The sequence below is a fragment of the Pteropus medius genome, unplaced genomic scaffold, assembly GCF_902729225.1.
Source record: "Pteropus medius unplaced genomic scaffold, Ma_sr-lr_union100, whole genome shotgun sequence".
Lineage (NCBI taxonomy): Eukaryota > Metazoa > Chordata > Mammalia > Chiroptera > Pteropodidae > Pteropus > Pteropus medius.
The window spans coordinates 4,926,842-4,940,202 of NW_024349799.1; the positions used below are offsets into that span (position 1 = coordinate 4,926,842).

Consider the following 13,361-nt stretch of genomic DNA (forward strand, 5'->3'; position numbering starts at 1 on the left):
GTAACTAAACAACATGTGATAAAAGAACACACTACTGCTTATATTCTTGCCATAAGGACTGACTATGCATCTCATCATGCAACAGGATCCAGTTGCCAATTTGCAGAAAATATACAGGTCAAAGGAACACACTGAAATGCACCATGAGTATGCAATCAGCCTATATATGTTTCTGATGGCTTTCTGTATCCATATTTCATTTTTACTTTAAAAATTTTTTTAGATAAAAATTTTAAACATTTCTTCTAAAGTATCTTCCTACAAACAAGAAATAAGATACCGCAATATGTCAAGGTTCATGCTGTTCATTTGTAACTCGTTTTTTCATAGATTTAGTAATAGACCCTAAAAAGTAACATAAAAATTATCATTAATTCCTTACTCCACTAAAAAAAGTAAACCAGTGTACTATAAAATCTTGAAAAATGTTAAGTTTAAAAATTTATTAGAAATATGAAAAACTTACTGGGTAAACTTTTAACCTCCAACAAAGTCCTGAAACTTGAAGAGGCGGACTGTAAACAGGATCTGCTCTCTGACGCAAAGTGCTAAAGAAAAGCAACCAAATCCCAAGATCAAAACTGTTGTGAAACAGCACAGGCAAAATAAAAACCAATCGCTTTATTCATGTTACTTATTTAAAGTCCTGGACAAGCAATAGAAGGTGATTGATCAAGTCAAGATTACACTGTATAAATTTATACATATTTACATTCTGAAATAAAAGAAAATTTAAAATACTGAAATATTCAGCAATATCTTTTAAGTTTCAAGTTAAAACCCCCAAAACTGACATTTATGGGAAAAGGAAAATATAACTGTCTGAATTTAATTACCACTTCAACAAGCAGTCTTTCACCATTAAAGAAAAAAGTGTTTCTTCCTCATATCCCTGTAGTATAATTATCCTTTTTATTAAATGGAAAAACAAAATAACGTGCTAAATCTTAACACATGTGGGGAAATCCTCAGAAAGTGTGTACTTGAGCCACAAAATTATCCTGTAAGAAAAAAACAAATAAAATGGGGAGTGGTATAAATTCTCAGTTTGGCCTTATTTTGATGGTTATCATCTCCTGGAGTTTTTCTCCCCCAGGCAAGATCTTATACTCTTGGTTCCCTGTTTCCATGCTGCCCCTGAAAATAAATCCCTTAGGACTTTTTTATTTTAAATCTTTGCTTCCAATCTTAAAGAAAAGGCAGTAATGGTGAAAAGAACTAACATGCAAGTTACAAAGCTGACAAATTTGTTAAAATAATGACCTCTTATACATAATTCCTCACTCTGAGCTGAGATAAACTGGACTCAAATGGACTTCTTTCCACCACTCTTATTTTAGAAGATGAGTAGGGTGTTCACTGATCTCTATCATCCCATTCGCCCCACCTTAGCAAAAGCTAAGTGGACCCTCTTCTTTAAAAATAAATAAATAAATAAAAATAAATAAATAGGTTCCTTTTCCCAGACTAGAAAGCAATCTCTCCTGAAGAAATACAATCCAAACAAACAACCTCTATGTTTCTACAGGAAATATGTTTCTTCTAAGATTACAATGAGTGTCGCAGTTCATCAGCTTTACATCCTTCCCAGGGATAACACCTTCCTGGCTACTTATGCACACACACAAACATTCAGAGTTGTCAAAAACCCTTACCTGAAATTCTCTAAAACAAAAGTTGCTGAATCATATGACGGTACTAATTCACTAAAAAGAAGCAAAGGCAAAATAAAATTATTTGGCTTATATAGGTTTAAATTTTCATTTAGTTAAAAAATAAAGTCCATCAGTAATATCTTAAAAACTTTACTAAACCAAAATAATTCCCTAAGAAATATTTTTAAATTCTAACTAAAAATAACATTAAATCAAACAAATTCATAAAACCTTCAAAAAATGACATCGAAAGTTTGCAATGCAATTAAGGACTCAACAAATACTTTATGAAAAAACTCTTTTAAAAAAGGCGCTGTGTAATTAAGTATTAAAGTAAGTATAAGAGACATTTTAAAAGCACTCATGAAACAGGAAAGGAAAAAACTGATGCTTAGACTGGGAACCTGAATATAAAATCAATATAAACGGGCTTAAAAAACAAAAGAAACAGCAAAAGCAAAAGACATCGCAATAAAACCCCAAGCTTCCTTCTTCGGAACAAATTAGGAGGAATATTAACAGACTCTAAAGACTCTGAGGCTATTTTCTAGCAAATAAACCTACACAATTTTGTAGAGTAAGAATACATAATCCCACAGGGGTCAATCAGGATGGATGAGCACATTAACAGTTTCTTGGCAAGGTGAGGTTACCTCAGACAACTTTAGTTTCATATACTCTCCAAAGAGAAATGAACTATAACTACAACATACAGGCAAAGTGACAGTCCATTTTGCTGCTAATACCCTTTGATCATGTGAACAATCCAAAGCACTATCACTAGAATACCTCAAAAGTCACTTATGATAAAGACACTGTCACACAGTACTGTAACAGTATTATACATTTAATATATAAAATTATAAATTTACCAAAAAGGTAAACTGCAAGCCATTTCATCAATATCTTCAAATATATTCTCTAAAGTTCAAATTCATGAAAATTTGTGATTACCAAAATAAGATACAAGATACATCCACAGTATTGTCAGTGAAAGTTCCTAAAGAAATTAGTAATTTGCCAATGAAAATACAAAATAGATTAAAAAATACATTATTCTTTATTTTATAGTAGTACCTATAGCTGAATAGCTCACATCTTGTCACAGTAAGTAGATGTAGTTTGCCTTGTAACTGTAAACTGTATAGCTATTATCTAATTGTTAAGTACCCCTACCATATCCCTAGGCAGTTGTTACTTCTTCCAAGATTCACATTCCTCATTCCCAGATCCTATAGCATGGTTATCCCTTACTGTTCCTTCAGATAACAAATTAGAAGTCACGTATCTTTGGAGGTCTGCTCTAACTTCTCATTATATGCTCTCTTAGCACTCAATAAACACAAACCCCAATTAAGAGGACCAATGTAATTAGTGCCTGGGAAGCATTCCTGGAACTATAAACTGAATCAGGGCTCAAGGGAGTCTCCTCAGAATAGTCTTCAAATTTGGTCAAGTCATGACATGCTTTGGGCTATAATTTCATGCAACTTCCAATCACACAAGTAAATTGTTGGTCAATTCTGCCACTAAATGCATAACATATTTCATAATGTCTAAAGACTCCAACCAACCTCCAGTTGCCTGCTAATCTTGCAAGATCTTCAGAACAGTGAGGAAAAAAGCTTATAAACTGAATATAGGTTGCTAAAGCTCACTAACCAAGAGGTACAGTACGGTCTGCCCTAGCTCTCACTTGCTGACAGAAAATGATCACATTCAGAACACAGAAAACAGATCTATCAATCCTAAGGTACTGTGATATAGGCCTACGTATGTAGATATTTTGTTTAGTTGTATTATTAGTTTCACGTATACAGTATATTGGTTAGACATTTATATAGTTTATAAAACCACCCCCCTGACTGCTCTTTCTCTCCTCCGGCTCTATACCTAGCCATTACCTTAATGCTAACTGAATTCTCTATGCCGTGCTCCTCATCCCCGTGACCATCTGTCAACTAACAATTTGTACATCTTTAACCCTTTACTTCTTTCTCCCAGTGCCCCAACCCCCTCCTCTCTGGCCAACACCAGATTGTCCTCTATATCTGTGAGTCTGTTTTTGATTAGTACATATGCATATTTTTAAAAGAAAACTTTCAGACACAAATAATATAACAAGTTAGTGCTATGGGGCAGCATTAAACAGGATGCATATACTCTCCCTATCACCAGTCATCATTTGATTTCACTATTGCTTTAATCATCTCTTTAACACAGAATTTATAATTTGAGGAAATAAAAACTTCGTCATGCCTACTACTTGCACCTAGCACATTCCTAGAACATAGCTGGCATTCAAATATTCACTGAATATTTACAAACATTTGCTAGAAAATTCTTATAATTTCATGAAAATACCGGATCAAAAATTTCTTTTTCATCTTTACATACACACAAAGCCATAGAGACTACTAAGCCATCTGATTTCATCACTACTTATTAACATCTCCACGTTATGCTCATCCCTTCAGAGGTTATCTGAAAGCATACTGATGTTACCACTCTGCCTACAAATACAGCTTTACCTTCTCATAGTTTTATTTCTATATCTCCTCTACTCCAGTCTTTATGACTGAACTTATCTGATGAATGTGTCAGTATTTATCGTCAGAGAATATGAAGAAGCTAGCCTCAAACCATCTCTATCTAGCCCAGTAATCCGAAAAATATTGATCTGCAAATCTCTAGACCAGAGTCCTCATCATGACTTAATGAACGAAGGGAAGAAAGAGGACCACAAGTATCCATTTCTTCCATAATTTTAACCATAATTTTTATTAGAAACTCAGTTCATGAATTACAATATACAGGAAACAAGTATGCATGTGTTGATGCATTGAGCAGCAAAGAAACAAGGCCAAGTAAGAAAGGCCAGCATTTATTTACATTAAGTTACAGATCAAAGTTTAGATGTGCAAAGCAGTGGTGAATGTTCCTAAGCTTTGAGGTCATGACTGGATTGTGAAAATTTGTGATTACAATATAACAGATCGGTTTTCCTTTCCAGCTACATAAAAATTGGTCTTCCTTCCCAACTCGACCATTTCTCCCAGAAATTTAAAACATTCTATGGACGAAGAGCTATATCAGTCTAGCTTTTTTTTTTGATTCTACCTTTTAAGTTCTCCCTGAGGACACTTATGCAGTCTTATTTCCTACAACACTCCAACACCTTCAAGAGCCCTTTAATTCTGGTTAAAATGGATTTCCTTGCTGTCCTCCAAATATAGCTAGCAGCTCTTATCACATCACATTTTTTGTTCATGCATACATATCTTATTCCCATCAGCCTAATGAATTCCTAAGTATCTTTCAAGGTCTACAGTTCTCTTCTAGGTATGGAATCTTTACCACACCAGTCTCTACTTTGATTTCTTTTCAGAATTTCTGATATCAGACAGTAGGTAACTGAGTAACAAATAATAGACTTTAAGATACAATTCTCTACTATTGAATTTGGAAAATATACTCAGTAAAATTATTAGTTCCTCTTCCATGTCTCCTTTGTAGCACCTAGGACAGTACTGAGCATACAGTCCTTAAAAAATAACATTGCAATTGTTTAATGGCCTTTTATTTTCCATTGTGGCTCCATCTCCAATCATCAACTGATGGAACTTAAGACAATCCAGTCATGACCTCAAAGCTTAGGAACATTCACCACTGCTTTGCACATCTAAACTTTGATCTGTAACTTAATGTAAATAAATGCTGGCCTTTCTTACTTGGCCCACTTTTTTTGCTGCTCAATGCATCAACATATGAATACTTGTTTCCTGTATACTGCAACTAATGAACTGAGTTTCTAATAAAAATTACGGTTAAGTTATAAACCAAAATTTCCAATAAGACATTAAGCATTACTGGAAAGAGGGAACCCTAAGGTAACCTTTACCCACAAAAAGTTCCTTAATTCTCAGACTTTTAAATTTTTTAATTTTTTGGTGGTTTCTTCTTTATTGATGTGCCTCCTACCTTCCCCCTCCCAATTTCAGGCCCTTCCATCTACAACCAAAAAAAAGTTAGTGAAAGCAAAAGACTGTTGGGGTCCTGAGTTCTCTGGGCAGTTAGAAAGGGAATAGAAATTAAAACAATCACTGGATGTGGCAGACTGACACTCAAGAAATCTAAAACAGAGTTGCCTACCTGATTAGCTGCTGCCAAGTGGTCACAGGATAATAGTTTACCTATATGAATGGGTCCCAAACTTTAGTGCAGAATTATTTAGAATGCTCAAGATTCATTTTCTGGATATCACTCCTAAAGGCTGTCAGGGAACGGGCCTAGAAACTTGCATTTTGGATAAATACTCCAGCTCTGACATAGGTGATCCATGTACCATAGTTTGAATTAAAAACACTTATCTTTATATATGATATGTATGTCAAAACTTATTTCATTCCACTAGTGATGGAATGGTTCAAAAAATATGTGTATTCAAAACTAAAACGGCTGAAGACATTATTGAAGAGGCAGCCTTGGAACATTAATGAACATCCTTAGTTCAACCATATTTACTTAATAATAGCAAATGCTCAGTCCTTTTAATAATATTCAGTGCTTTAATAAATAATGAATATTGTATCTGGTTTGTTAATTCAGAAAGAAACAAAGACATAGCTTCTTGGTCAGTGAGAACTACCTGAGTTCTGGCTGCCAGAAAAATTTTGCCCTTCCATTTATGGAACTGTGGGTGGTCATGATCCTCAGGAGTACATCTATGATGAGGAACAAAGGCTTAAACCAGTGATTCTAAACCAAGGGCAATTTTGTGTCCAGGACACATTTGAAAAAGTCTAGAAACATTCTTGTCACAATTGTAAAGGAAGAGGTGTTATTGATGCTATGACCTACAATACACAGGAAAGCTCCCTCCACCCAACGAAGAATTATCCCTCTCAAAATGTCAACAATGCCAGGATTAAAAAACCCTGGCTTACACCATAGTCTAGTACAATCAACACCCTGTGGCCAAAGAGGACATCGCATATTATAGAATAAAGAAAAAGAAGCTAAACACATAAACAGCGAAGGCTGTTTCCTAATGTACCATACCCTCAACATGCTAGAAACACTTGATAGCATTTCATAAGCCATCTCTAAAGTATAAGATGGACTAGTCTGTCATATCAATATATTCCTCTGAAACAGTGGTTTAATCTCTCATTTTAGGAATAAGCTAAGAAGAATTAAAAAAAAAAACAAAAAACTACAAATTCCTAGCTGTATCCAATATTATGGACTGAACTATTCATGTTAAAGCCCTAACCCCCAATGTGACTATATTTGGAGACAGGACCTTTAGAAAGGTATTTAAGGTTAAACGAGGTTATAAGGGTAGGACCCTAACCTAATACGAACTGAGTCTTTAAATTAGGAAAAGACACACACACCAGAGACTGATCTCTATGCATGCAGAGAAAAGGTCATATGAGGACACAGTGAGGAGGCAGCTGTCTTTAAGCCAGGAAGAGAGGCCTCAACAGTAAGCAAATTTTCTAGCACCTGGATATTGAACTTCTTGCCTCCAGAACTGTGAGAGAATAAACTTCTGTTGTATAAGCCATCTAGTCTGTGGCATTTTGTAATAGCAATCAAAGCATACTAATACACCCACAGGGATTTTATTTCAAATGACCTGAGGTATAGGCCAGCATTGGTAATTTTCAAAATAATCCCAGATGAGTTTAAAATACAACCAGTGTTAAGAACCACTGCTATTAACACCATAGTATAGTCTAAACATACTTAAAAAAATTATGCTGTTCAGAATTCTAAGACTGCCCAAGATAAAAACTAAAAAGATACATCGAATGCAGCCAACTGTTTCCTCCCCCTATCTTTTAGGGTCTGGAGATAACATCATGTCACCTTCAAAATCTTTTGGCATTTCATCCATTCATGAGTTTTCCTTTTGACAAAATACATGTAAATAAGTTATAGTCACCATGTAACAAGATATAAGAAAACTCAAAAGGTAAATAAAAGAATAAACATGAGACAACATGAATGGACCTTGAAGAGTATTATGCTAAGTGAAATAAGTCAGAAAGAGAATAAGACAGAAAGACAAATGCCGTATGATCTCACTTATATGAAGAATCGAAAAACGGGGGTCAAAAAGTAAAAACTGTCAGTTATAAGATAATTAAGTCATGGGAATGTAATGTACAGCATAGTGACTATCATTAATAATACTGTATTGTATATTTAAAAGTTGCTCAGAGACCTTAGAAGTTGTCATCACGAAAATCACCACTAGATTTACTGTGGTGATCATTTCGCAAGATACACAAATACTATATCATAATGTTGTGAACCTGAAACTAATGTTATACGTCAATTATATCTCAGTTAAAAAAAAAACGGACACTGAATGAAATAAAGAATGAAATAAAATGGGATCAATTTTTTTCCTACAGTATGAAGATGAAGCTCCAAGAAGTAACCAATTCCTAATTCACTGTCATCTCTTTACGCTCAGAAGTGTAGGAAGTCCACTAGAATTTTTTAAACCATTACATGCATAAACTAAAGTTCACTACACCACAACATTATAAACAGCATCTTAAAAAAAAGATGAAAACAACATTCTCTTGAAATAAGTACGTGCATTTGCACATAAACTTCATATAAAAATGAGGTTTAAAAACTGTCATACCTTGTAAAATCTGGTGGAACAGGAGTGGTAACGAAGGATGCCATGGGCTTTCGATGAACTTGCTGAAACATCATGAGGATCTCTGAGCTCTTAGATATCAACTCACTCTTACTACAAGACCGCAACTGTGTGAGAAAAAAATTATGACTGTTCATTGGCACCTCCTTAATAAAAAAAGGGTAACAGAAATTATTCTGGTTCTATACTAAAAAAATGAGATACAGAAAAATAGAATGACTTTCAAAGTGAGTTTGAGAATTAAGAATCTCAAAGAATATAGGTTTATTTATTCGCATTCTAAACAGTAAAGTCATTAAGTGTATTTGATTTTAATGCATTTTTCTCTCCTTATATATTAGGGTAAATCCACTTTTAAACAAATATATTTTAGACTGCTACAGTGAGGCCATTACGTATTAATACATACAGGTTGATAGCTTTCAAACAAGAACTTCTCAAATTGCATTCCAGGAACTAGAGAAATTTTAAGATGTAAACATACACAAAAAAAGTTTTAACCCATATCGATTTGGGAAATACTTTGTTATGCCAAAGGTAAAAAGTGACAAATCCGACTTTAGTAAAATAAGCATGATAGTCAAGACTACTAATTTTGTATTCAAGACGACCAGTATGAAGTCCTAGTTCTGTCACACACACTGACTCTGAGAGAGTGTTTACGTGTAAAACTGGAATATCTTCCCTTGTTTTACTGGGTTTGTTATAACGATCATGAAGCTGTATATGAAACAGTTTGACAGTTTTGTAAAATGTTATGGGCTGAACTATGTACATGCCCTCCCTCCAAAAAAAATATGCTGCAATCTCCCAACTCTCAATACTTCAGAGTGTACTACAGTTGGAGATAAGGAAAGTCTTTAGAGAACACTGAAGATAGTCATTTGCAAATTAAAGAGAGACTCAAAGGAAACCAACCTTAATCTTGGATTTCCAGCCTCCAGAACAATGAGAAAACAAATTTTTGTCATTAAAACCTCCAATCTGTGGTATTTTGTTAGGGCAGCCATAGCGAACTAACACACTATCAAATGGCATATGGATTATATTCATAAAATTCAGTACAACTGGGTTTTATATCTTTTCAATGACAGTTGCTTACAGCACTAAGAATGATATGACTAGTATCATAATAAATATCAAAATTTATAGCTCTTATTCAAATATTTATTGAATACATACTATGAGTACTCCTAAAGTAACTCACTCCTACAAGTGAAGTTTACTATCACTATAAACTACACGTGTTTCTACAAGTATATGCGTCTACACACATCCATAAACAATGTACTAAATGTTTTCAGACTTTAATAAATACTATCAGGCTGTATCACCAGGTAGCTTACATTCTTCGCTCAACATTGTTTTCAAGATTTAATTGTACTGATATTCATAATCTACTAATTTTGACAGTTTTAAAGAATATCACTGCATGAATACAGCACAATTTATTTTCTTTATCAATGGATATTTAGGTTGTTTCCTATTATTCATTTTAAAAAATAACTCTGGAAAAGATTCTTGCACACAGTTCCTTGCACACATATGCAAGTTTCTCTAGGACTGGAATTTCTATTAAAGCATACTGTCAATTTTTAGCAGATAGTAGCCAACTGCTTTCCAATGTTTGCAGATTTGTTTCCATTAGCAGTGTATAAGTTCCCTTTGTTGTACATTCTTGGCACCTTTACATTTTTACTTATTAATTTTTGCCAACCTAATGAGTGTAAGACAGCACTGTGTAGTGATTTTAGCTTGTATTTACCAGATTATCAATGAAATTTCAATTTACTAGTCATCTGACCGTCTACTTCTGTTAACTATCTGTTCATATCCCCTTCCACTTTTAATGAGATTGTTTTAATAATGAGATCATTATTTGTGGTTGAGCTGTATTTCCTTATAAATTCTGGATATCCATTGCTGTTCAGTTTTAGGAATGACAAATATCTTTTCCAAGTCTATGGCTTGTCAACCTAGTTTTGGAAAATTTTGTTCAAAAAGTTTTAATTATAATGCATTCAAACCTTATATTCTTTATATTGTGCACCTACTGTGCCTTGAGAAATCTTTCTCTACCCATACCAAAGATATTCTCTTCTAAAAATCAAATTTTGTGATTTATATTTAGGTCTTTAATCCACCTGGAACTGAGTCTTGAGTATGGTGTAAAATGAAGACTGAATTTCATTTCCCACACAATATTTGTTGAAAGGTCCAACTTCCTCCACCTCTATCATATATCAAGTCTTCATACATACCTGGGGGTCTACTCCTGACTTTATTCTGTTCTGCTTGTCCATTTTTCTGTTTATGATGAAACCTGTGTCCTAATTACTATGATTTTATATTATGTTTTGATATGAGATATAACAAGAACCCCAAATTTGTTCTTCTTTCTTTTTAATCCAGGATCATTGGTTATCTGGGGTCCTTTGTTCTTTCATGTTAATATTAAAATTTTACCAAATTCCAAGAAAATTCATGTTGAAATAAATAATGGATTACATTTGAAGAATTGTACCTTTGTGATGTTGAATTTTCCCCTGGCTAAATATACTATATAGTCCATAAAATGTAATAGACCCTTGATTATTAAATATAACTTTATGTGCCACTAAAAATAAATGTGCCACAGTCAATTTATGTGCCACAGTCAATAAATTATGGCTGTACCAATATAATGTAACAAAATATACATCTGAAAGTCAATGAGATGCAGCACACTTTCTCTAATCAACTCTTTTTTGTTTTATAATTGATATCTCTACAAAGGTCTTCATTAGTGATTTTTATATCTTGATTTTTATAACTGTCTCTATAAGGTTTTCAATATCTTGCTTGATTTATTCAAAATCATTTATTTTTATCACCAATATGAAAGGCATTTTTTCAATTAAATTTTCTAGCTCATTATTCCTGACATACAGGAACACTAGTGATTTGTATACCTTGATTTTATATCAACAACCAAAATCTGCTCACCAAAAAGGTTTAACAGCTATATATTTTCTATCTATATAACAATATCTTCCACAAATGAATTTTATCTCTTCCTATTTATTTATACCACATTTATTGTCTTATTTTGAAAATAAGAACCAGCACCCTCAGAAGTAAAACACTGGCAGTAGGCAATCTCAGATTTTTTTTTAACCTTAGTTTTAAGTAGGTACCTTTAATAAAGTTAAAGTTACTCATATTTTGCTAAATAAATATATTTGAACAAAGATCAAATATAACTGAATATTTTTTAAATTAATATTATTTTATTCATTTCTATTTAGATATTCATGTGGTTTTGCCTTCTAATCTCCTGAGTTACAATCAAAACATTTTTCTGATAATGAAACATTCCTTTCATTCCTGTGATTAACCCTACCTGATCCTGCTTTCTTGTTTTTCTTAAATATCTTGATTTTGATTTGCCAGTATTTAAGATTTTGGCATTTATGTTTACAGTAAGATTGAGCTTTAATTTTCTTTTCTTACACTGTTCATATGCCAAATTGGTTATTAATGCTATATGAGTCTCAAAAGAATGAGATGTTCATTTTCATACTTTTTGTATTTTCAAAGGAAAGAACTGCTTATGATAAGCAACAGATATTTAAAGATTTGGTAAAATTTTTCCATTAGTCTAGATCTGATATCTTTTGAAAGAGAGAAATTTATTACCAACATAATTTACTTAATGTTTCTTAGTTTAAATTATATTCTTTCTTATTTTTGGTAATTATAATTTTCTAGAAAATTACACTTTTCCTGTAGATTCTACCTGAGTAAAGTTGCTCATTTTCTGTAAAGCACGCAGAACAGTTCGTGGTATATAGCAGAAATTATATATTTATTTTTAATATTTTTTTATTATTTAAATTTCTACTTTATTTGTGGTTATGTCTGTTTTTCTTCCCAATATACTATAGGATGCTTTCTTTATTTTTCTTCATCAACCTTGCTAGGGTATCTCCTATTTAATTAATTTTTTCCAAAGATCTAATATTGAGTGTGCTGATCCCCTCAACTATTTCATGACACTCTCTTTTGTTAATATCATTACTATCTTCAAGATTTTTCTATTTTATGCTTCTACACTATTGTTTCCTCTTAAGTTGAAGACTTAACTCATATAGTCAATTTTTTTAAAATTGCATTTTAGACTGTTTCCTTCTAAATATCCCTTAGCTAAATCTATTATTTTAATAATTTACCATTTTAATTACAATGTCCTACTTAAAAACTATGTAGATATTTAACATACACATAAATGTAAATTTTCATACACGATTGTTTAACCTATGTTTCTGATTACACTGTGGTCACAGAAAATACCCCTTATATAAATTTCTGAAATTTCTCCAGACTTCTGTATACCTTAATACAATATCAAATGTTAAAATTGTTCCATGTGAACTTAAAAAAAACGTTGTTCATTTTGGGATTTAGGATTCCAATATATCTTTTAGATCAAGGGTCTTAATTTTCTTTTTCAAATATCCTCTACTTTTACAATCTTTTGTTAGTTGGAGCTATCAGGTATTTTTTAACCATCTGCTATAGATAGTGAGTTTATCAAAATATTATAATTCTGTCAGTATCTGCTTTATATATTCCAAGTTTTATGTTGTTAGAATACAAAATCATGACTATCTGCTTAAGGTTCCCTTTGTATAATGTAGTTTTCCTTTTTATCACTAGTAATGCGTTCACTTTAAATTCCTCATCATTCTCTAGATCCGTGTCATCAAACAGTTCATCATAGGATTTTCAAAAGTACAACTTAATCCATTCACATTTTTATTAATGACATCGGTGTCATTCACTGATAACAATACTCAAATTCTAAAAAAATACTCAATCGAAAAATGACCAAAAAAAAGGGAAACAAAAAACAGATGTAACAAATAGAAAATAGCAAGATTTTTAGACTCAAAATTCACATCAGTAAGCACTCTGAATGTGAATGTTCTAAACATCCCAGATAAAAGCCAAAGATTATATTAGATAATAAAAAAACCTGA

The 13,361-nt window shown here is 32.6% G+C and overlaps 1 protein-coding gene across 7 annotated transcripts in view; it reads right to left on the bottom strand.

Annotated features, from left to right (window-relative positions):
- Positions 1-13,361, bottom strand: part of TRIM37 (tripartite motif containing 37) — a 154,681-nt gene that overhangs the window by 117,965 nt on the left and 23,355 nt on the right. For all 7 annotated transcript variants that reach the window (XM_039885764.1, XM_039885761.1, XM_039885762.1 and 4 more), the window contains 3 exons: positions 8,323-8,447; positions 1,656-1,706; positions 467-548 (listed from right to left, as the gene is read on the bottom strand). In XM_039885764.1, coding sequence (XP_039741698.1) covers positions 467-548; positions 1,656-1,706; positions 8,323-8,447 — 258 coding nt within the window. The remainder of the gene's footprint in view (positions 1-466; positions 549-1,655; positions 1,707-8,322; positions 8,448-13,361) is intronic.